The 24,501-nt window shown below is 44.1% G+C and overlaps 2 protein-coding genes and 1 long non-coding RNA gene across 8 annotated transcripts in view; 2 read left to right on the plus strand and 1 right to left on the minus strand.

Moving 5' to 3' along the window:
• LRCH3 (leucine rich repeats and calponin homology domain containing 3) overlaps positions 1-4,457 on the plus strand; it is a 52,409-nt gene extending 47,952 nt beyond the window's left edge. For both annotated transcript variants that reach the window (XM_090147451.1, XM_031603466.2), the window contains one exon: positions 766-4,457. In XM_090147451.1, the coding sequence (XP_090003577.1) occupies positions 766-894 (129 nt within the window). In that variant the 3' untranslated portion in view covers positions 895-4,457. The remainder of the gene's footprint in view (positions 1-765) is intronic.
• Positions 4,025-24,429, minus strand: DRC9 (dynein regulatory complex subunit 9). 4 transcript variants are annotated; one of them, XM_031603476.2, is made up of 11 exons: positions 24,326-24,429; positions 22,492-22,639; positions 19,230-19,474; positions 17,915-18,043; positions 16,357-16,438; positions 10,618-10,779; positions 9,606-9,680; positions 7,956-8,087; positions 7,244-7,345; positions 6,484-6,654; positions 4,025-4,110 (listed from the first exon to the last, which is right to left on the minus strand). In XM_031603476.2, exons 2-10 carry the CDS (start codon positions 22,615-22,617, stop codon positions 6,517-6,519), a joined length of 1,191 nt encoding a protein of 396 aa, XP_031459336.2. In that variant the 5' UTR covers positions 22,618-22,639; positions 24,326-24,429; the 3' UTR covers positions 4,025-4,110; positions 6,484-6,516. The 4 variants fall into 4 exon arrangements, with proteins under 4 accessions (XP_031459336.2, XP_031459334.2, XP_031459333.2 ...); XM_031603474.2 differs by lacking the exon at positions 4,025-4,110 and adding an exon at positions 23,477-23,730 and having other exon boundaries at positions 6,274-6,654; positions 24,326-24,409; XM_031603473.2 differs by lacking the exon at positions 4,025-4,110 and having other exon boundaries at positions 6,274-6,654.
• LOC149916630 (uncharacterized) lies at positions 4,765-10,677 on the plus strand. 2 transcript variants are annotated; one of them, XR_016469678.1, is made up of 4 exons: positions 4,765-6,233; positions 7,297-7,904; positions 8,594-8,804; positions 9,885-10,674. It is a non-coding gene; the product is annotated as an uncharacterized LOC149916630 (long non-coding RNA). The 2 variants fall into 2 exon arrangements; XR_016469677.1 differs by lacking the exon at positions 4,765-6,233 and having other exon boundaries at positions 7,313-7,904; positions 9,885-10,677.
• Positions 24,430-24,501: the final 72 nt, after the last annotated feature.

Here is a 24,501-nt window from a genome sequence, read left to right on the forward strand (position 1 = left end):
TTTGTCCTCAAACGTGCTGTTCATTTCTCATTGCCTTGAACAGGAGAAATGACGTTTTCTACATTTATGATCAAAGTTATTTCAATCAATCAGAAGCAACTTTTCTTTTTTTCCTTTTCATAAAACAAATGGTGCTTTCTGCTTTCTTTTTTGTCCCTCCCAAGGAATTTATGTAACGATAAAGATCACGTTATCCATATGGACAGAAGGACTTCAGATGGGCAAGATCTCGTTAGGAGAATTGCTTTCAAACATGGCATTTCCCCGTAGACTTGTTGCATGGTGTATCCATGCTGTGCAGTACTATTTTGTTTTCTGCTTTAAAGTTGGGATTTGTTTGCATTTGGTACCAAAGCAAAGCTTGCTGCAGGAGGATTCCCTCAAAAAGCCAGTTGTGTTTTGGAAGGGAAGCCGTGCTACGACAGCAGTTCATCGTGTTGAAGCAGAGCTTTCTCCCTCCTTAAGTTAGCCTGATCTTGATGTCATAAACTCCTGCCATTTCCACACAGGCAGAAATAAAGGATTTTGCTGTTTCTTAATTCTCCCACAGTCCTTCAAATTCTCATCATTTGTTCTGTGTAGTGGCTGCTGAGTGAAAGTGTCCATCAGCCCAGGAGTAGACGTGTACACAGTTGTTATTTACAAGCAGAAGTTTCATTTCATACCTGTGTGTGTGCTGTCTGTAACGTTTCATTTTTCAGTTTCCTTTTCGGTTGAGTGTTTTTCATCCATTTTGTTTTTGTCTTTGTTTTGTTCCCCATTCAGGAGCAATTATGTTTGCCTCTCCATATTTTAGAAGAGAAGGGTTTGACACAGGTAGCTGTGACTGTGCAGGCGCTGCTGGAGCTGGCACCCCCAAAGCAGCAGCAGCTTCACCACTTGTCTGCTGTGTAAAGACCTCCGGGACTTTTGGGTTACCTTGGCTAAGCAGAAGGACGTCAAGACTTTACTGCCCGTGCAGTGCATCCAAACACACAGAGCTCTGTTCTAAGGAAACGAGTTTCCGTGATTCCTGACAGGAATGTTTTGCTTCGTTTTCTCCATTTTTTTTGGAGATCACCACAGTTTTCAATAATGTTTTGATTAGCGATAATTTTGCCCCTTACTGATGGTGGTGAGGAGGGCAGGGAGTTCCAGGGGCTGTTGGAGCCGGCTGTAGAAACTGACCTTGTAGGTGGAGGACATTGGTGTACAGTTTGGAAAGCTGTTCCTATAGGAATTCATTTCTTTAATTAAAAAAAGAAGAAAAAAAAGGTGGTTGCTGCAGTGGGCAGGAGGGGAATGAGACGTCATTCCTTCTCCATGGGGTTCAGAGTGAGTTTCTTTGCCTGGTGAGAACAGCAGCTCTTTCCATTTTATAAATATATATATTTTTAAAAGAATTGCAGCACAATCTTAACCAGTACAGTGTTTCATACCGGGGTCAGTCCTTATGCAGCTGTCACCTGTGTTGGCATATCCTCATTACTGACCATATGTAGGAAAAATAAAAGGGGTTTCCCTCTCCCCACCCAGAGGAAAAAATACTGCATGTTTTCTCCACAAGAAACATCTTGGTAAAAGATGCTAAACCAGAACTGTTTGAATTGACTGAGTAATGGTAGCATTTTTGCTGGATTTGTGTTCTGTTTGGGCTTCAAGGCATCTCTGTGAAAACCTGTGCAAGATCAGGGGGCTCCCACCTCCTCTCACCTCCCCTTCGAGCCCTGTGTGATGCATTTGGTTACTGGGTGGTTTTGTCACATGGCTGCCAAGAATCACATCTGCATTTCACTGCAGTGCATTGAGGTACAGCCTGCCATGCAAGTCAATAGGAAGCCATGCCCAGGTCATACGTTTGGTGGGGGCTGGAGCACCAGGTGCAGACATGCTGAGTGTCACCACTGCTGAGAAGTGCATCATTTTAGGAACACAAGGACCGAATTTCCACAGGTGGGCTGCATGTTGTCAAAGCAAAGTTTTACAAAAGGTGGCTTCTATCTGTGGGCTTGGCAGGGCTTTAAACCTTTGTTTATAGGGTTATGTAATTGTCAGGAGTTACTGCTGCAGTTTGTTGGATGGAAGGTTCTATTGTGGGTGTTCATATAGAGGGATGCACTGGTTTTACACAACTGCCATTACTTTCTTCCTCTTTCTTTAACATAAAAATGGAAGTTCAGTATACAGGAACAGGAGAGGCAGCAGGTGAATTTTGAATTACTCTTGGAAGTTAGTGTGCAAAGCACAGATGGGTAGCTCTCTGTGCTCTTGTGCCAGCAACAAGGCCAAGCTCTCTATCAGATCAATTACATCTTTTTTTTTTTTTTTCCCCCTAAGAAGGAACTTGGAAAATGCAGTTCTCCACCCATCCAGTTCTTTTGCTAGTTCTGATCCAGCTGAAGCATCCCAGAACAGCTTGCCACTAACATGGGTTGCATGGGGTCTGAGACCAGCATCGTGCCTCAGAGGCTTATTGGAAGCAGAATACATCAAGAGTATTTTATAGGTATAAAGGAAGGAGGAGGAGTGAGGAATGGTGAGCTAAAAGCCATTCTCGCTGCAGTGAACGTGCCACAGGGTCACTGGTAAAGACTGCTCTTAGCTGGATTTTTTCCCCTTTTGATTTGCAGCTTTGTTTCCAGTCTGTTTGCTCCATGTATGAGCATCAGGACCCTCCGTGATGGCTGCTGTATCGCTGTTTCACACAACAATTCCAGTTGCTCCTTATTGGCATTGGCTGATTGTGTTGCAGCTCACAAAGAACACATGAAAGGGATTTAAAACTGCACAGCTGAAAGGAGAAACCTTTTCAGTCCAACTAGCGCGTTGCTCTGAGTTCTGCAAGAAATGAAAATGCCAATAAGTTGCAATGTGTAGGGGAAGAGAGCAGCTCCGTGCAGGCTTTCCTCCCAAGTAGGTTTTATGTTTCACATAATTCCACTTGCAGGGATTGTTAGGAATTCTTGAAGGGTTACGTAAGTGTCAGGAGTTACTGCTGCAGTTTGTTGGATGGAAGGTTCTGCCACTCACAGCAAACATTGCAGCATAGCACAGATGTTTCTTGTGTCTCTCATGCACTTAGAAAGAGGAGGACACTGAATTGATATTAGTTTTAACATTAGGATTTAGGATTAGTTTTAACATTTGGATCATATGGGAGCATGTCACTTCTTACTAGCACTCATAGCCTATGGAGCTGTGGGGTGTTGTTTGCTTTAGTCCAGCTTCCAGCACTTACAGACAGTGAAACTTAACAGTATTCAGGTTGGTGGAAGTTTGACATTTCATTAATATGAGTTCATAGGAATTAATGGGTTGGGAGGTGGGGGGTCTGAGCTGCTAGAAATGGCCGTGTTTGTTGTCTGGTTAGGACAGCCACTCTGGGTTATAGGCAGCACACACACGTGGCAGCTGAGCCCACAGGAAAGCAGTGTCAGTGTGGCTGGGCAGGTGCACGTCCCATGCATCACCCCGATGTCACAAGCAGCAGCTCGCTCCGGCATTTCAGATGTTTGTGGCCACGTTAGGTTCACCTGCATGGCATTGTGTGTCCATGCTGGCAGATACTAAGTGTTGACCAGATGTTTAGGACAAAAATCCAAGCCTAAAGTTTCATCGCATGGTTTATTTAATGTGTTATACCAAAAAACAGTTCTGTTTTGCAGGCTAAATGGGATTTTTTAGTGTGTTTATGTGCAATTTTGTTGTGTATAAAATTCTATTTTGTGTTAAGAGGCAATTACCTTTCCTTTCTGGGGCTTTTGTGTTGGAGGATGTGGGAGGAATCCATCGGGGCGCTTTGTGTTTTGCTGGTGCTCATCCACCAGCTCTGTTGTGTCACCATCCTTCCTCAAACGATGGTGAGCACTGAGTTTGGGGCTCCACAATGTTACCCATCCAAAATCGAGTGGCACTGGCACTGAGGGGTCCCTCATAGCATTGACATGATGAGGTCAGAACAGCGGGGATTTGATTCTTCCCCTTGTGAAGGAGGGGACTTTGGTGACCTGGCTGAAATAAACCACAGAGAACTTTTCACATCACTGAGAACTCCTCTGCCGTTTTCAGTTGTGACACAGTGGCAAATGGTTCTTTTTATCCTTCTATGACTATAAATGTTCCTTTGGAAAACTAAAAAAAAAAAAGTGTTTTAGGAACAGAGGTCTTCTAAAGTGAATTTAGACATTAAAAAATCCTTTTGTATAGATATCGTGATGTTTTACAAAGCAATCTAATTTTGTTATTTCTGAAAGCAGTGTAAACGTGTAATTAATAAAGGATTTTAAGGCTTCATCCCATGCTGTACGTCTGTAAATACATTCCATAATTTCTATGTCTGTTAAATATAAATATGTTTGGATATTGTACACTTTATTTTAAATTGCCTGTATTCTGCCAGTAGTGTGAACTTCTAGCACATTAATAATATAAAAGGAAACCATGGGTAATTTGAAATAAAGTTTTAAGACTTACATGAACTATTCCGCCTGCCATTTTTGTTGTGTGAATGGGTGTCCCATCCTCTGTGTCAGGTGTGTATTCACCTTCCACCTCCTCACCTCATCCTGTCTTGGGTTCACTCTGCAGTTCGTAGCCATGCTGCACGCAGGCTGTGTGCACTCAGCTGCCCATTCAGCAGCTCCACAGAACTGCAGTCGGCTCTGATTCCTCACCGAGCCCCGTGAGACTCACCAGGAGAGCAGTGACTGAGACAGCAAACACAGCGGAGAAGCCTGAAGGAGCTGAATGGATGGCAGCATGAACAGAGCACAGGCAAGAGTGAGTGTGCTGTTCCAGGAGGGCGTGAGTTTGTGTGGGCTGGGGCAGGTTGAAAAACCTTACAGGCCTGTATCACCCAGTGGCCAGACTCGAGGTTTCTGCAGCCCTCAATGCTGGCATAGCAAACGTGGTTCTACTGTTGCTCTGAATATTTTTAAATTATTTTTGAAGAAAAGGTATCCCCTCCTCGTTACATGCAGGCATAGAGCTCGCTGATTTTGGAAGCAGGCTTTGCTGCATCCATGCAGTTTGTGGGTTTGGGTGTTTGATTTCTGTTGGAGAGATTGGGCAGTGAAATTGAAGTTTTGAATTATTTCATGATTTGGTGCAGTGTTAACTTCCTACTGCCTCATTCTCTGCAGCTCTGGGCCCTTAAAGAACCCCAAGAGCTGCTCTGTTACCCTGAAATTGTGAACTGGGCTGCAGGGGAGCCCAGCAGAGGCTGAGGTTGATTTTTATGATTTACATTACATTTTGTTTGCTGAGCAGCAGGTGAAGACACAAGCCAATGTTGTGCTTCAGATTTCAGCTGTTTGATTGCATTACTGAAGTGTGCCTAGAATTTAGCATAAACCAGAGAGAGACCATCCTTCCATTCTATACTTTTCCATTCTATACTTTTTCCTTAGTACCAGGAATAGGAGTGCATTCTGGTTTAACCAGCAGTGCTCCAGTAGTAATATCCATACTTCAACTTAGAGTTTGTCTAAAGCATCTGAAATGTCAGCACTCCCTTGACAGTCAGCTCAGCCCAGCAGCCAGGGGCTGGTGCCTGCCTTCCCTTCAGACGGAGTCCTGAGCCAAAGGCTCTTTGCTCGTGATCTCAGTCATCCTACTTGAACTTCAGAGCTTTTGGCACAGGTTAGCCTGAACACGAGGATGTTTGGATAGGGCCAGCAGAGGACGGTCACAAAAAGCACAGCTTGGTTTGTATGCTTTGAGCTCTCTTCTCTGTATAATTGTTAGAAACCAGCCAGCTCAGCCCCAGGGCTGATTTTGCTTTGCACACTGTATGTGGCTGACAGTAGTGTCAGAGAAAGGGCTGCCCTTTCAATTAATTAAAGCAGGACGTTGCACCCTGCCTGCTGCCTGGTCTCCCTGCACGGGTGTTGCAGACAGGATGGTGGGTATGGCTGTGGCACATCAGCTGTCTTTTTTCCATGGCTGCTTCCCTCTGTAGGAGGGCATTTAGAGCTATTCTGTCTATGTGCTGACACTCTGCAGTACTGTGGGAATGGAAACCTGCGTGCTTTGACTGCCCTCATGTTTACACTGCAAACCGTCAGCATTTTTCCCCCGGCTCGACCTAATGCTGCCACTGACACCAGGGCGAGCACTGCCTGAGCCCAGATGTGGGTGACCTGGCTTCCTGCCCCACTCAGAGCCGCCGGAGCCACAGCAAACCCCATTGCTTCAGCAACAGCGTGCTTTGGGGGACTGCGGAGGAGGTTCTCAGGGCAGAGCATCTCATGCTGGTGAGTTACTGAGCCGTTAGCAGAATTACTCGTTAGCTGTATAAAATACTTCAGAGGATATCATGTTTCTCGTTGCTTTAATGCAGTTTCCGTTTCTACTGAGGAAACTGTTTTTACTATACAAAGACTGTTCAGGGTCTTAAGTTACAGGAGCTTCACCTTAACTGTACATCATGAACTCCGTTCTCTAGAATAGCCTGAGTTCTATTCCATGGTTTATTTTGTGCTGCTGGACACAGCAGTGCCTTACCCAGCAGCAGCCCTGGAGTACTGGCCACATTTCTTAGCGCGTCTTTTTCTTTGCTGCAGGTTTTTCCTTTTTGCCTTTCACATTTAACAGAATCTTCTCTTGAGCCTTCCGGAGGTTCTGATAGGGACCAAGGTTTCTGCGGACCATTGTACCTTTCCACCATGCCTGCAGCTGGAAGCAGGAGAGAGAGATCTCAGGGGGAGCACTGGTACAGGAAAATGACAGGAGCATCTCCTGAGCTCCCCAGCTGCAGGAGGGAACCTCTGGCCCATGCTGTAGCAGCCTACGTCCATGTGAGCCAAGGGCATCTGTTGCTGGTGGCAAGAGGAAGGGAGCAGCTCTGTGACTCCATTCCTGTGTCACCCATGCAGAGGGGCTGCTGTAATGAGCACAGCCCCAGATCATCTGAAGAGACTGGCTTTTTGTCTTTTGTTCCCTTCTTAACCCTTCTGCAGATAGCTGCTGCCTTTGTCTTTGCCCCAGGAAAAGAGACAAGTTTAATCTGGCTGGATGTGGCTCTGGTCAGCCTGGTCTAGTGGTTGGTGACCCTGCCCATGGCAGGGGGACTGAAATAAGGTGATCATTATGGTCCTTTTGAACCCTGACCATTCTGTGATTCTATGAATCTGTCCCTCGCTTGTGCCACCTCACACCAGCCAACATTCTCAGGCCATTTTCTGCTTGAACAATACCTGGGGTGCAAATAATTAACTCCAAGCTGCTGGTGGAACAGCACTGTCTCAGCTTTGCTCCCCTTTACCTTCAGGATGCTCTTCAGCTCCAGGGCATCCTGCTCTCGTTTTCGTCTTTCAGCCTCTTTTTGTGCCCGGTCAGCGATGATGGTTTCCTCAAATGTCCAGCACTGCAGAGTGGCACAAGAGTTCAGCAGTCACATGAAAAACACATCCAGGGAGCACCGGGAGCCCTGTGGCAGCCCACGGGTAATGGGTAAACACAGACCTTCCTCCCCCACCTCCTTTATTTGATCTTCCCTGAATCCAGATGGCAAATGTTGCTCATTACCACCACCAGTCCTAAGGCACTGAGAGCTGCTGCCAAAGTGAAACTGCTCATGGCCTGTGTGTAATAAACCTTCTGATCCTGTGCTGTAAAATGGCTATCTGATGGGGTCTCAGGCAACAGATGTTGGTAGGAAGGATCCATGTTCCCCCAGGATAGGTAGCAGATGATGAGTGAAAACACTTGGGACATTGAGATGACAGCATACAGAATGAAAATGGAGCCCACAAGCAGGGGAACATCTAACTCAGTCTCAGCTTCTCAGACCAGTGACAATAAGGAATGCCTACAACTGAATTTTTTCTAGCTCCCCCTTTTTCTAGACACTTTGCTCTGTGCTGCCTGCTCCACCCTGCCTGTGTACCTGCAATCAGAGTACTGCAGTTGACGGAACGAAAAAGGTAGGATGCAGTTTTGCATGGGTGAGCACTGAGCTGCTGCTGCTGCCTTACCTCACTGGCAAATCTCTGCAGCATTTCCAGGTTCTTTGCCTTTGATTCTTTTAGGGCGTTGAGTTCTTTATCTTTAGCGTCCGTGTCATTTTCATGCTTGTCCACCCAGTATTCCAGCTTCTCTTCCACCTTCTGCAATGGGACAGAGTGGGGCTTAGCAGGGTACAAAGAGTGGCAGGGGAAAGGTTTACTGCTGCGATATGCCTGCTCTCAGGATGGTGGTAAGAATCCCATCAAATCTGCAGGGTTTGTGTTTCCTTCTCACCTAACCCTGAAAGGATCACAACACTAGGAGTAATGATAACTTGCTGGGGACCACCATGGGGGCAGCAGCACTGGACTGGGTATGAAGACAGACTAGATTGGGCTTTCAGAGGTGCATGAAGAATGGCGGTGCACTGGGGGTTACATCTGTGCACAATCCTGGTGAAGTGAATGACAACCAGAAGCCATTCTTCATGTGTGTGCACAGGAAAAGGAGTTTAGGAGACAGTATTTCATAGTGTGAGAGCTTTTATCCTGCACGTGACTCTGGTCACATTCTGGGTTAAACTTAGTGCACTAGCAATAAGATCCCAAGGGAGAGCAGTTTGTGCTTTCTCAGGTTGTGAACTTGGCTTTGTTTCACTCATTAATAGGATGGCAGGTGTTTCTGGAACCACCACACTTCCTCCCATTCATGACTAACTTCACCATAGCAACAGCCATCACTGCTTGAATGGAAAAATAATCTGAGGAAAAGCATCAATCTTGTGACAGCATCACAGCTGGACGTACAAGGGAGATGGAGGGCATGGTCATCTGTGTGGGCCACTGCAAAGCCACCTGCTGCTGTCTGAGTGCAGAGAGGTTTGTACTCAGGAAGTCCCCTCACTTTGAAGCAGTGATCAAACTGTGGTTCTGGGATATAGAGATCACAATTTAACTGCTCTGAAGACGCAGCATTTTTTTTGCACTTTGTTAAAAATTCTGTACTCTTTTCTTAAATTACAAACAGGCAGTGATGATGGGTACCCTGCAATAGTACAGGTTTTCTTCTGGTCATACGGTTTGTGAGATGCTCACCAATGGTATTCACTGTTATGAGCTCTGCTGTTGATCATGGGAAAGCTCTGAACCTTTGCATCAACAGCAGAGGGACAGTTGTGGTTGTTTGCTGCTCAAGTCAGGTACAATAATCATGAGTTAGCAATTATCCAAGCCTGGTTCATCCTTAGATTAAGAAAAGGCATAATTAGGCTGGCAGTTTCTGACCTTTCTTTCTTAATGTTCCCACTTGGGTGTGCAAAATGGACACCCTAACTTGGCGCACTCCTCACTGAGTTGCTGGAAATCCCAGCTACTGCCAGAGATGGTTTAAACAAAATCCCTATTAGTTGAATGCAGCTGAGGGAAGGAAAACCTGTAACTCTGGAGTAAACAATGCCAGTCACTATGAACAGTAATTTTAAGGCAACGTATCCAAATGTACCAAATCACAAATATGGGACAGCTGGGTTAATTAGGGCTTGAGGGGAAGTAGTAATCCAACCAGCAACCATCAGGAACTTGGTGAGTTTGATGGAGCAATAATTGGTTTTCTTTAGAAACTAATCAATGTAATGTTTATCGGGTGCCAGTTTAAGCATTAACAGGAAAAGTCACACAGACCTTGTAGTAATGCCTGAGGAAATTTTCAATCTCCATGTGCACTCGGATCTCCTCATCAGTTTTCCTCTTCAAATCCTATGATCAACGCAGACAGAAAAATGTTAGATAATGTTGGTCCAAATACGTGTGCACAACATGCATGATGGTTGGCTTTCCTGATGCATTCAAACATCTGTGTTGTGATGGTGATGAGAGCAGCCTGGGCATCAGGGGATGGAGGGAGGACTCGGGCAGCTTCTCACAGCACGGCCAGCAAATAACTGCATGAAATGTTCACAGTTCACGTAATGCAAGGGAAGAGGAATGGCTTCACGATTCTGCTTCCTGCTGTGGCACTTACCAGTTCTCCTGTTGCTGGGCAGTTCTCAAATGCAAGTGGAGCATGAACTTTCAGCATTAAAATGAATAGGAAAGAATATATTTTAGAACAAATCCATTTAGCTTGAAATCACCTTTAAAGGAACCAAATTCCTTCGCCTCATGTTTCCTGTTTGGGACCTGATACAGAAAGTATTGCATCCATGTGACGGTTCCAGGAGCAGACAACATCCTGTCATCATCTAAACCCTCTGATTAAGCATTCCTCCAGGTAAGCAGCACCCAGGACAGCCACCTCGCTGTGCAAAGGACAGACAGTGGCTCTGGTGAGTTATTTTTTCCATTTCTTCAGTGATTGGTTTTTTTCAATAAAAAGGGTTCATTCTCCATCCCATTCCCACAGATCTGAAGAAATGCTGCCTGCATGGTGCAGCTCACCATGCTTCAGCTGTAATTCCAAGGGACAAGGATGCTTGTGGTTTTAGAGAAAAAGGATGACGTGATGTAACAGTGGGGCACCAGAAAGAAAGCAGAGGCAGTGCCAGAACCCTACGAGAGGAAGATCTTGCTAAGCAAGGATTGTTCCCAGCATAGTGCTGAGTCCTTCTCTCCTCACCTACACACAATCTGCTGAGTTCACTTTTTCCTTGCAGTTGGAGATGCTTTTCAGTAAGGGCTCAGGGGAATGGTTTACCTCAATTTCCTTGTTCAGTCTGTTCTCTGCATTGCTGCACTTCTTCTGCACTTGGTGCACCTGGAGGTCTGTGCTTTTCTTCATGTAGCGGTGCTCCATGGCTGCTTTGGCTTCCATCTGTTGAAGCTCATTTTTGAGGTAGAGAATCACTTTATCTCGGTTCTAGGGGAGGAGACAGTAAGCAAAAGAAGCATGAGAACGGTCCAGTAATTTCAGCCACTGAGGTCAGGCTTTGCTAAACCCTTGGATTAGTCTAAGTGAGTGAGTGCCTGTAACAGGAGAGTAATACCTCAGCCTCACATATGCTGAAGTTTTGTTTCCTCAAGTATACTTTGTTCCTTGAATTTGGACTTTGCTATTTTGTTTTGTTTTGTTTTTTTCCCTAGTTCTGCAGCAACTGTATAAACACAGCATTAGGAGCAGATAAAAATGTAAATCTCAACTCACTCATATGTTTCACTGGTTCTTTCTTGAAATCTTATCAAGTAGATGGTGTCATTTTTTTATAAGAGCATTCAGTCAGAGCAAGGATTGCCAAGGAGAGCTGGTTCTGAGCTCCCAGCCTCTCTCCACACCTTGTTTTGCATGGACCTGAGCTTTTCTGGAACAGCTCTGTCTCCAGCAGCAACTCCACAGACAAGACTGCTGGGTCAGTGCACCCCATTTGTCAGCTCTGTGTGCATGCTCAGGAAGTGCATTTGCTTGATTCGGGACTGTGAGTTTGTTTACTCCTTTTTAATCAATTTCTTTGAATAGCAATTAAAAGTTCATTAAATCTAGGCCTGCAACTTGGATGAACCTCCTGTAAAATGTAGAACTGCACTGTGAGTTAAAAAGGTCATCAAAGTCTCCTGTGCAGTTATGCAAGACCAGCCGTAATGCCTCTGATCTAGCTCCCAGTTGTTTCATTACAGCCTTTCTCTTTGCTTTCCTGCCACGCTGTGATGGGTTTGATGCTCAGCAGCCAAACCTTGCAGCTGAAGATGAAATACCAAAGTGCTGGCATGTATGTAGTTTGAAGCCCACATATCTTGTCTCTGAAGCACCCTTGCGTTCCTTAACAGTGTAAACATGGAAAAATGCCACAGGAAGAAGCCAGCTCAGTACTGCTATGTTTAAAAGCTTTTTGCAGCATGACTCATTTGGAAAGGTTTCCTTATAAGAAGAGTTTGGAACAGCTAAAAGGAAAATCCTTCCTCTGCACCCCTTGTAGGACATAGTTAGGAAGAGTAAAGTGTATTTATAAGGCTTCTGAAAATTAGAGGCCTTGGCTGATGCTGTTTGGTGGTTTTCAAAGTCATGAGTTCAAAATATTTTGAAGATTTCCAAGATCAGATCTTTTTTTACAGCCGTATCATCATATGACTGCAGACAGCTACAGACATGACCTGTTCATGCCCCATTAAGGTTTCCGGTAATGGCTTTTATTTTCCTTGATGTGAAATTTGGTGGGTGCTGGGAGCAGTTGTGTTCCTACTCAGCAGACGTGGGAGGTGACCAAAGCATTTATCTTAGGCTGCCTTGCTGTATTGTGGTGGAAGCATGTCTAAATTGCAGGGCTGGCAGAGAGATCAAGGAGATGCTCAAGGAAAACACCAGTGTTTTGTGGCCCTGAGGCTCAGCTGCTGAAGTCAGTGCTGAAGTGCTATCTGTGAAGGGTCTGGAAACAGGTCAGAAAAGAAGGGTTCGATGTAGGCTACAAAGAATTCAGGGAGGTGGGGCAGAGCATAAAGACTATTTTTTATTTCTTATTTTGATGAAACGGAGGGAAAACCACTTTTGATTTCAGAGCCCCAGGCCTCAGTCAGGAAGGGGGCCCGTCTGCTCTGTTTTCTTTGTTGCATGGCATGTTTGTGGTTTGGATTTGGTGTTACAAAACATCTTCATTAGAAATGGGGAGTGTGGGGGCTTGATTACACAATGCAAAGCAGACGGGAAGCGAAATGCAAAACCCTGTGGGTGTTTACAGAAATGCATTCACTTGGAGGGAAAGTCGGCTGCAGGCATGTGGGCAGCTACTGCAGCCCAGCTGATGGGCCTGGAGCTGCAGGGCTGGGGTGTGTTGGGTGTTAGGTTGCACATAGCAAATGCAGCTGCTGCCCCCAGCCCATGGAAACCACCCGTGGGTTGTGCTGTGCCCTGAACTTCAGGGGCAGGCACTGGGAAAAAGAGTTAACATCAATTCATTTCTGGTTTATCACAGCAAAGGGCCCTACCAGGACACAGCTTTCACAGCTAATGCAGTAAACCTCTGGGCTGCTTATTTGAGATGACTTCAGCTTTGAATGTGCCAAACTAGCAATGTAAAATCATAAATCATGTGTCCAGAACTATCACAAAACTGGCAGAGAGCAAGATCAAAACCCAGGAAATAGTTGTTACGAGCCAGTCTGCTCTGCTAGCAGGCAAACAAGCTGTTCTCTCAGATCTCTCAGCTCACAGACACCAGCTCAGAGGCCTGTCTGCTGCTGTTAGCCAGCACCATACAATTCTGACCAAAAAACGTTGTTTGGTGGCAAAAGCAGCAGTACTTTGCTGGAGAAGGTATGCATATTTTGTATTTTTACTTACTTTTGTTTATCTCCTGCAAGTGCCCCCTAGATCTCTCTGTTCTTCCACAGCAATGAGCATTTGCAGTCACTTAAAATGCAGCTGGCTACAAAATTAACAAACAGGAGCTATGTGCTGGCAGCTGGTGAGCCTGCAATGTGCCCTGCTGCCTGCCTCCCTGCTTCCATACAGAGTGTGGATGAACTTTCCACTGGCAGCTGTAAAACCTTAGCCTGCAAAGCCTGAAGATATGCTTAGATCTACACACCTGCTGCAGACAGGACTTGCAGCCCCTGAAAGCACAGCATACAGCCCTACAGACACGTCTGTCCCAGCTGCCAGAACACCCCTGTGCTGCACCCCCCCAGAGATGCTTCAGCTGAAAGGACGACAGGGCTGACAGGTCGCCCAGCCTCCCCATGTGATGATTTGTAATGTCCATCTTCATTGCAGGGGAGAGGAACTAGATGGCGTTGAAGGGTCCAGGTATGGCTCTATTGCAGCAGCTCTGCATCCTGCTGAGCTGCTCTGGGGGCTGACTTGGCCCCAGGACCATCACAGACCTCCTGCCTTCCACTGTAGTCGTCTGGTACATTTCTCCAGTGTAAACACAGAGCAGTGTATGGGTATGAGTTTACCACAAAACCTACAGGTCATAAAAAGTGTCTGAGTGAATAGCAATGCAAGAATTTAAAAGGTAACATCTCTTAAGTTTTTCTTCTAAACATTATCTTATCCAGTGTCAACATTTTTCAAAGTCTGTACAGGTCATCACTGCTCCAAGAAACCTGCATGTTTTTCTGCATGTTAGAAAATAAACACTGTAGCAGTAAACAGAATTCCTGCAGCCAAGTGACACGGAGGGGTAAGCATAAAATCAGACTGTTCATCTCAGCAGCTTTCGAGACAACAGTGTTTTCCAAAAGGAAACAAAATAAGTGAAAACATTTAGCATTTGATTTGTTTTCTATTAGAAAGAAAAATGAGCTGAGCCAGCTAATACAGCTTTAATTAGCATCTCATTAAAAAATAGCAAGGCTGAAAATACACACTAGCAACATGCATGAAGCAAAGACCACGTTTTTCTGGTTCCATGATGAGATTTGCTTGGTTTTGTGTTCTCAGCCACTGGACTGGAGACAACCATTGTAGGCTTTTGTCTACAGGCCTATGTATTATTATTGTTCAAAATACTCCAAAATTAGCAAGCTGTATTTCTGCTCCTAATTGGTTGGCGAGGTGACAAATCCTGCAAGTGTCTGTAAAATTGCCTATGGGAAAATCCCATATGAAGCAAATAGAAATTATTCTCCCTTAGGAGACAGAGTGAGACACCATTATTTTTGGCACAGGAGGAAAGCAGTACTTGAAAGTAGTCTTGTCTTTGATTTGTTATCAAAGCTGAAGCTATAAGGAAGCCCAGGAAAAGACTTTTAAGCTGGAAACATAAAACCAAAATCCAGATGGGTGCAGATCCCATTTGATGAGATTAAAAGCAAGAATCAAATTAGCAGAAGGTACTAAAAGGACACAGAGAGGAGCATGTCCTCAGCGTGGGACCTACACACATTTGTATGACTGTTAGAGCTAGGAGAGGTGCAAGGCAGGATGAACACCAAGGCTGACCGTGCAGTGCCAGGATGGGTTTGAATCTGTAGGGAGAAAAATAGCACACACCAAAAAAAAAAGAGCACTTCATCCCTCATTCCTCTTTCAGTTTCCATAACTGTTCTTTCTTGGTATTCCTCCTAACTTGCTATCTTTCCACATCTGTCTGTGACTCCTTTCTCTTTTCTGTTATGTCCACAGTTTATTTCTAGTGCTCTTTTCATCCTGCTACATTTCCCAGTGTACATTCCACATTTCCAAGATCTCTGCTGGTACGTGAGGGCTGACGGAAGTTAGTTTTCCAATCTTGTACATTCCTGCTTTCTTCTCTGCTGTTCTGTTTTAATATTTCCTCTGGACTTCTGGTGCACATAGATAGCTGTACATATTACCAGTGTCAATAGATCCATCCTGTTTTTAGAACCATCCAGTTATTTACAATTAAACCTTCCACTACACATGCATCCAGGCTGCCAACATAAAACCTTCATCTTCTATAAACCGTACTTCAGCAGCTTGAAATTCCTCTGTGCAGCCAAATGTTTATTGGCTTGTTGGCCACTCTTCTGTCCAAGGACAAAATTCTTAGTGATAGAGTGTCTTTCTTCAGATGCCCTTGCTTACCTCTTCCTCTGTAATGAACCAAGTGCCAAATTCTTTCTTTCTTTCAAGCTTTGTATAGTTCTGACCTTGACTTTCTTTTGCTTGCTTTTCATCACACTCTTTTTCTCACCTCAGCAAAAACAGGATAAACTTGCATGTTTCTTCACCGTGCTGTGTGCTTTTCCTCTTTAAGCATGCATGACCATCGGGTCTGAGCTGTCTGGTAAGCATCACAGTGACCAGGGATGTGCCATTTAATTGATCTGCACTTGTGCAGCACGTCTGATGTGTCCAGAATGCCCCTGATCTACTGTGCATGCACAGACAATTCACATGCTGCAGACAGAAAGGCTGAAGCTTTCCATACAAATAAAGTTGATGGGGTGTGTGTAGTAACATTGATCTGCCTTTGCATAGGGCTTATGTATTTGGGATTTTGTTATATGTGGAAGACTAGGAAATAGATGAAAATTATGATATTTTCCCCTGGCAAAACTGCAGGTAGAAAAATGGCATGTCCTTATGCCTGTTCTGACACTTTTTTTTCTTAATCCCTCACTGTCAGTCTTTCTTTTGTGCCAGGTGTCATGTCTGCATCATTAAGTATGACAGAACCTTAGATCCTGCTGTCTGCAGCTAATCTCTTCCTGGCTGCAGATGTAGCAGCACTCACTTATGTCCATGCTTTACAGTGTTTTTGCACAGCACTGTTTCTGAGATGTTCTGACTTCATCAGAGCCTTTCACAGTTATAAGCACTTTGAGTTTCTGCTTGAATACCATTGAACAGCATTCTTAAATTCATTAATAACTATATTCAGACTATAAATCTGTGTTGCAGTTATTCTGCTTCTATATTCTTAAATGATAAATTGCTACATATGCTGTGTCCTCTCATCTGAGTGCTAGTTCCTGGGCAGCAGGAGCAAGCTTGCTAACACACTTCCCTGGCATGATGCCCAGTGTTAAGTAATCTCACCTGAAGTTCTATTTCAGTTTCTTTCTTGACATCTTGCAGCTGTTTCTGGAGTGACTTTATCTCTTTCTTTCCTTCCTCTTCCCTGAAGGAAAATGGGAGAATACAGTTATTTGAATATATCAAGAAAAACAAGAGCTGTTTACCTAGAGAATTTTCAGACTCCTTATACATTGCTGCACCTAGCTGAGCACTGCCCCAATTAACCTGCTCACTCAGTGAGTTTGTTAGAACTGAACTAAAAGAAGTGAAAAGTTTGCCCTGCTTCAGTGCAGCGTAAAAGCTTGCAGCTGCTTACAGTGTTTGAGGAATAGAAAAGGCATTCATTTCTTTGTTCTGAACTTCAGTGTTGAAAGCAGTACATCTTCAGGTCAGAGAGATATCTCACCAAAGCTAGTAACTTCTTGGTAAGTAACTCCTGAAAGAAGGGATGTATGGATTGAGCAAGGAGGATGGGAATAAAAGGGAAAGTGAACAAGAAACCTAAAGAACCAAGCCAAAACCTGCAGGGGTGTTTAACAATTTAAAGCAAAAAGGATGCAATAATATTGTAGGTCTCATTATTTTACTTTCCTTTGAGGGCTTTCCCAAGCTTTTATGCTTATCGTTTGATCTAAAACCAGTAAGAAGAATTGCTGCCTGAAGCTTTGTACCCTGTCCCCACTTTACAGTCAAACATGCATTTCATTTTTGGAGTACTTAGCTGGGTAACTCTACTACAGAAGTTCCTGATAAGGAGTCCCAGCCCTATTGCAGACTGCTTTCAGACTAGTATATTGACACAAAACCTGACAAGTATATGGTATATTTAAATACAGATCAAGTTTATTCAACAAAAGGAATGTATAATAGAACAGATAACACAGTGTTTAGATATGGTTGATAAAATGGAATAAAAATGATTATTTCCTTAGTGATGATAAGTTGTATGCCCCTTTCTAACTCTAGTGTTGACTAGTGATTCCACAATCAACTGCTGCTTTTATTTTTTGCTTTCTGACCCTTCCTTGGAGAAACAATAAATCCCTTAGTTTTAGACGCTGGAAGAGGTGGCTTTTGTGTTCAAAAGACAATTGCCTCTGCCACCATCTGTGCTAGCCCTGCATTGGAAAAAGGGAGCACATTAGCATTTGGGTCAAAGCAGATCCTCCTGGGCATCGTATAACCTGATGTCCGTATGTTGCTGACCCTGGCTTGAACAGATTATTTGCTACTCTGGCTTCCTCTGGGGACAAGGAGTTGAAGGTCAGAAAAGTCCTACATCACATTATGTTTTAATTGATATGGAGCAGTATTTGCATTAATGCAGACACTGGTGTCCAGTGTGGTCCAAGCTCAGGCAATTCCCAGGTCAGATTAGTATCAGTAGTAGTATCAGTTATTTCTCTCTCCAAGGGCAAATGCAATTTGTGAAGTACTCAGGATAATTCAAGCTGAAAAAGAATCCTTTCCATATCTTGATTTAGGATTTGTTTTTGTTTTCCTTTTGTATTGTGTAATGAGGAAAAATGGGCTTTGGCTCCAAACCACTAATCAGAAAAGTACAGAACACAACTCTGACCTGATGAGGATGTCATTCAAGTTGCTTTTCTTTGCCTTCTCTCTCCCATTAGCTTCTATTAGGCTATCAAATGTTCCTGATTCCTCCATCTTCTTCATAGTGGCTGTAATTACATCACTTGCATACTGCCTGCCAGAGAGAAAATGAACACAGCAGTAATTTATAGGTGTACACTGATACCACAGTGTCTGCCACCTTTATCAGTTATTGTTTAAAAAAAAAAAAAAAAAAAAAAAAAAAAGGAAATGCAAGATCCCATTTCTGTTCTTATGACTTAGCAAACCCAAGTGTGCCTCTCCCATGGCACTTGCTGCTTCCAGCTCTACAAAACTATGTATCTGGAAGATGGTCCAAGTTTATAACTTCAAATTGTGGTCTGAATGTTACTCCAGGAAATAGTGAAGAGGTGAAGATGTACCCATGTTGTGCCAGCTTGTGCTGCCATCAGGAAAAAGGCTGCAGCAGTAATGGCAGCTAGATGGATCTTGGAAGATGAGATTTGGGGACAAAGATGTGTTTACGGAGGGGCATCTGGATGCCAAAACATCCTGGTGCAGCCCTAAGACAATCCTAACAAAGATGTGGGCTTGCCCAAGTTGTTGAATTTCATGGTACATATGGTATTTATATTTCAGCTGTATTTTCCTCATTTGTGTCAGGATTTTCTTGAAACTCTTTGTTAAAACATTAGTGGACAGAAGCCAGGATGTAGAAAAATGCGTACAGAATGCTCAGCTCCCCAGTCTGTCTTTTAAATCAAAGGCTGCTGGTATTTCTGCAAATCAAGGCACTTGATTTAGAGCAAAAATGAAAATGATTTGGAAAAAAAACCAAAACTTATTTTGGTTTTATTTTTTAAAGACATTGATTGTTCTATAAAGGAGAATGGTTCTAGCTGCCATAGAGGTTCCATGTGCCCTACAGAATAACTGAGTTCATGAAACAACTCTCAGACCCAGCCTTGACAGTTCATATCTGCCAGGGATCCTGACTCCCTGCACCAGTACCTCAGCACTGACTGCATCCTGGGATAAATTCTACTCAAACAGCCATTATCAAATGGGTCATGTTTCACAGCCACGTACAAAGTAAGCTCATTGTGAGTACTTGGCATTCAGAGGCAAGCAGGAGTCAGAACTAAATAGTCTCTGAGGCCAGACCCCAGTGCTCTCTTTAGAAATAGTCGTTCTAGATCATGACTGGGTAACACCAGCAGTGGGAGAGTGGGAAGCCTTTATTTTGCTTTGCAAAGATAGAGTGAGAACTTCACAGCTGTGAGCATCTCCCACAGGCATCACACTTGTGATTCACTCACCTGTCAGCCTGAATTTTTCTGAGATCATCTGCGGACAGAACACTGGGTTTCATGACCCTTGTGGAAAGATGATGGGCTCTTTTTGGATCCTCAGAATTCCCCAGCTGCTGCTTATGTTCAATGCTTTTCAGAGACTTCGAGGTAACAGTTTCCCCCCTCCCTTGCCTTGCAGATGTAAGCTCTTGATATTTAATGTCCAGCACATTCTGGGTGTCTGTGATTTCTTTCATTTTCTGGCTGTTGATCTAAAAAAGAGAAACCTGCTTGCACATTGAGCAGTAAGAACAGACCCTCTGCAGCTTTATGTGGGAGGAAGAAGAATTAATAATAAACAAGAACCACCTATACTACGAACAGTTGATGATTCTACAAAGAACCGAATAGCAGAAACTTTCATCTAGGTTAGATTTGAGCACCAAATTTAGGCTTATTGAAGCTGATGGGATCAAAAGGCCAAAAGTGACAGAACTAGAAAAGGCCTCAGAAGGTCAGTTCACCTGATGATTCAGACGTTTGACTGATACATTCTTAAAGACCCCCAGCCACGGAGACTATATGCCCTCCAGTCAGTACCAGCATGCCACCCTTGTAAGGAAGCTATTTCTGAAACTTCAGCAACTGAGCCACTGACTTCTTGTCCCAGTCTCTGTAGACACAGAAAAAAAAAGTCTTCCTTCCTTCTTTGCAGCAGCTTTTATGTACAGGAAGCTTGTTAGTCTGTTTCTCCTCAGCCTTTTCCCTATCTCGGCTTGTCTTAGCCCTGCCTGTCACCAAGGCCTTTGCTTACAGTGCAGTTGTTATAACAAGAGCTGATCTTAGCCTGTCACTAAGTACTTAATAGCAGTACCACCAGAGCCAACTAATGCAGAGGCTTCCAGCCTCATTCTAGTCCATAGCTGCCTACTGCCCACCCTGGCTGCTTGTGAAATGGAAAAAAGAACTCACTGACAGGAAACATTTTCCAGCAAGAAAAGAAAAAATAAATATATTTTTAGCAGTCCAGATCACTGCACAACCACACAAATGTTTGTGCCAACGCAGCACAGAGGGCAGAGTGAAAACAAGAGGTCAGAGCAGGAACAGTGTATGCTAGCAGTAATTCCAAGAAGGCCCTGATGGAGAAAGGCTCCGTTTGTGTTCTGAGGTCCTGCTTGGTCAGTGGGGACAGTGTGCAGGGCACTGCAAAAGGCTGATGCTCCTGAATGCAGCGTACAGCTCAGGAGGGGAGGAAGCAGCCCCTGGACTGCATGACTCACCACTGAGTACAGAAGGAGACTGAGTGACTCCATGCTTAATTTTTGGACAGTTAAATTTACATGACATGAATTTCATGCAAAGTATACGGAGACCTATGAAAATTACGTGGTTAATTATGAGGAAGAAAAAGGGGTTTAAATAGTTTGATGGTGAAGGCTGTATTTCTGAAATAACTATTCTAGGCAAACAAATAGCTTTAATATCATGTAGATTTTATGGATGCTGTAATAGGTGTTTGTAATGTCTGGGAAAGCTCAAGACAAGCTATAACTGGATTATCTGTAAACAGTAGAAATTAAGCACTAATAATTGCCAAAGAACTGCAGGAGAGCAAGGAGACTGTAAATTGCATGTGGTGCCATCCGTGCAGTCCTTAGCTGTTTATCTTTTGCTGGTCTTTTGCCCCAAATCTAGCAGACAGAAAGGCTGCTTCCTCTGGGGAATGCACTGCATGAAGCAGTCTACAAGAGTCCCTGATTTAGGAACAAGCAGCACTGTGACTAAGGCTCTAAAAAATGCCAGCACTTGAATATGTCAGTATATGAAATGTCAATCAGTGAAAATGCCCCAGATCTTTTGGACTGACAGAGCTCGAGTAGCATGAAGGATGCTTTGCAAACACAGGACTTCTACAAATGCAGTGACAACAGATAACTGTAAACTGAGAATAGGGACAAGTAGTGAATTACAGAACACCAGAGTTAACAAGTAACTTCCCCAGAGCCATTTTCTGCTTTCTAAACTGTTTTCTCCTTGATCTGTATTTGCATTTTTAAGAACACTACTGAGGATTGTACTCTATGGGAAAACTGTGTCTTAAGAAATTACTTAGTAAAAATGAGTCTCTGTGTTTGAAGAGAAAAACTAAGTACCTTTAGGAGGTCTATCAACCTCAGATTGTGAGAAGGAGAACAGCTCACACCATTCTCGAGATCTGCTCTTTCTGTGTGTTCCTGCTGCTGGCACAGCAGAGCTTTGACACCCACATCTGTGAGGGAGAAGCATCCTCGGCAAACAGGTGAGACTGGCTCACCGTGCTCTTCTAAGGAGAGGAGTGCCCTCTATCGCACAGCCTAAGCAATGCTCACGCCCTAAATTCACTGTCAAGCAGCTTCTGCTGATGATTTATTGATTTACTTTCCTCTTGCATTCTTAATTGATACATTAGACAGTGAATAGCATTAGGTCTGACAACTTAGATCTCAGGTTTTATTTTCATCCAGGTCACGCTTTTTTTTTTCTCGTTTTGAGTTAAGCAAATTTCAAACTCTTTTTTTAACTTGAAAACAGCCTGCTGTATCACTTAAATATAGGAGAACAGAACTTAAAGCAATTTACCCCTCAAGATGATCCCACCTTATTTATTGTGTCTATCACATACTCTTAACAGCCACCATACATGCAGAAAACAATAAACCACTGCCTGAGCATAGGCCTTCTCTGTACTTTATACCTCTCCCCAAAACCACTTAGTTATGGTGCCTATTAGAAATCAACTAATTAATAACAGACATTAATAATGAGTAGTCACTAATACATTTTGAAGGGACATCTTTCTTAATTTGTTGTCTGTGGGGACCAGAGGAGCCTCAGCATGCACTTACAGAGTATCAGAATGACCCTGATTTGGGGTATTTTCAAAGTGCCTATTCTTTAGTATTTTAGAAATGGCTATGCACTTATATAAGACTTTAGACATGTATGGTTTATTTTTCCATGATCCTTTACTTGCCATCTAACCATGGAGGTTTTAAAACTAAGCTGCAGAACCTCATCTTAGGTCACCAGGGTCCTTTGCACAGCCTAGCCAAATGCTTCTCAGTGCTGCTGCAGTACAGATATTAAAACTGGTCATCTGTGCACTTTTATTGCTTCTTCCCTGAAGGGTCATGGAGCATTCTGCAGAAAAAAATACCTGAGTGGCTATTTAAAGAATGCTAATAGAAGATGTAAAAGACAAGAAGAAAAATGAGAGGTATTTTCTTAAAGAGCAAGAGGCACATACATGGCTGGTGTCTGTCTTGCCCTCGTGTGAAACTGGCATGATGTACCCAAGGATTGCGAGCTGATCAGCACAGTTCTCCAGCACAGCAGTAAGCAGCAGAGCTTCCAGCCGAGTGAGTTTTTCCATTTCTTTAGAGTCTGTGTTCTTGCTAAGAGGAACAAAGACAAGAGGTGCCCATGAGAAAAACAGCATGGTGTTAGTAACAGCAGTTTAAACTAAAGGTAGACCTGAAATAGCCTTGATTGCAGCCTTCTATATACTTCCCTAGCTTTGTTTATAGCTTTTCATACACTGTTTATAAGAGAAGCCGTGCTCTGCTAATGGCTGCATTCAGGGACAGAGGGAATGTTTAGTTTTCACAAAACAAAGTTCTGGTCCCTCCTGCAGCAGATCTGGGAGGGCAGGCTGAAAAAAATGCAGGATGAGGTGGCCTCGTTTGGCTGCTCTACCTACAACTGCATTTGTGCCATCTGTAAAACCCTTGCATAAACACATTCTAGGCCTGCAGAATATAACAGTCGAATCTGTAAGCATACCATGTAAATCACTCATCATCTGTGTAACAAACTACAAGTGTCAGTTCCTCTTTCTTTTTAGACTCAGAATTAATGACAGAGATGCAAGTTCTGCTTTTGCATGAAGTCAGAAAATGTATTTTTCTAGCTAAGAGGCACTAATAAAATTCTTTTAAAAAAATCTTTTTAAGAAATCCACAATGTACATTCTGAGTTTAAATAACACAAGAATAATACGTGCAGAGGGCTAATGCTAAAAATATGGTGGGGAAAAAAAAAAGATTTATTGTGAGAGCTCTGACAGATGATGACGACAGCATTCTTGAAAGACAAAATAACACAGCTCTCATAGGAAAAAGTGACTTATTTGGAAACAATGGAGGATGCAATTGCTGCTCCTCTATTTCACAAATAACTTCTGTCCAGGAGAGAATTAATTCAAGATATTAATGTCTGTTAGGACAACTCACAGCTGGAATGCTTCTCGAAAGCCTGCTGGTTTGCACCTCCCATGTATCTCCTGTTATAGCCGTGGACTCAGTCAGCAGATGCCAGTGCCAAAGCAGCTCGCCCTGCCCGGGCTTAGCTGACTTGGAAGTGAGAAGAAAAACGCTGTCTGGGGCACTTAGGAACATGACAAGCAGTGAGTGAGGCCTCACACTCTCGATCCAGCCACTGGCATTGACCTTACTGATGGTGCTTTGCTGAACTCCTTCATTAAGCTCTATTAATAAAAAAGAGGTATATATGAGGGACTCCGCTTCCCCCAAGAGCTTGGGCTGACATTCTTTCCCTGCTGATTTAAGGGGAAAGAAAAACAGATGAAGAAATATGTTTGAAAACAACCACAGAAGAGGCGTGGCCTGCTGTCCCTTTGGGGACTGCAGCTCCCCTGCTGTGTGAGATTCCTGGACACACACTTCTCCGGTCCTGCTGCCTGCTAAACTCCAAAGGCTCCACAGGCAGCATTTTGTGGCAGCATTCCTCTCACTTACTCAAGGCTATTCCGACCAATTCCAGCGAGCGAATCCAAAGCTGAGGATGTCGCATCTCTTCCAGTTTCACAAATGTAGTGGCAAAAAGAGATTCTGAACTGCCACAGAGGCAGCAGCTGGGCCGCGAACCGGAGCTATCATCTTCCCTTTTACCGAAAAACAGGCCAACATTTGGCGCCTTACAAAACCCTGCCTCCCCCTTCTGTTAGAACAAAGCTTTAGGGAGCGTTTATTGATCGGCTGTGACATCGCTGCTGCTGTGACAGGCAGTTATTCTCTTTGGAGAATATTCTCCTGGCCCTGCCGGGCCTGCCCGTGCCTTACCCCAGCCGCAGCGCCGCCCCGCCGCCCCTCACACCGCCGCGGCGCTCACCGCGACCCCGTCTCCATGGCGACCGCGGCGCCCGGGGGCCTCGCGGGGCTGCCCCGGTGGGTGCCTGAACGGAACGGGTGCTCCGCCCGAAGCAGGAAACGGACGTGAGGACAGAGCGAGGGACGGC

The sequence above is a fragment of the Phasianus colchicus genome, chromosome 10, assembly GCF_987193195.1.
Source record: "Phasianus colchicus chromosome 10, bPhaCol1.hap1.1, whole genome shotgun sequence".
Classification (NCBI taxonomy): domain Eukaryota; kingdom Metazoa; phylum Chordata; class Aves; order Galliformes; family Phasianidae; genus Phasianus; species Phasianus colchicus.

Coding starts and splice junctions, on each gene's coding strand:
- DRC9 (XM_031603476.2), bottom strand. CDS start 22,617: ATGGAAAAACTCACTCGGCTGGAAGCTCTGCTGCTTACTGCTGTGCTG. Junction 9,681..10,617: donor GACTGAACAAGGAAATTGAG/GTAAACCATTCC, acceptor CGTTGATCATAG/GATTTGAAGAGGAAAACTGA. Junction 6,655..7,243: donor AGCTGAAGAGCATCCTGAAG/GTAAAGGGGAGC, acceptor TCCTGCTTCCAG/CTGCAGGCATGGTGGAAAGG.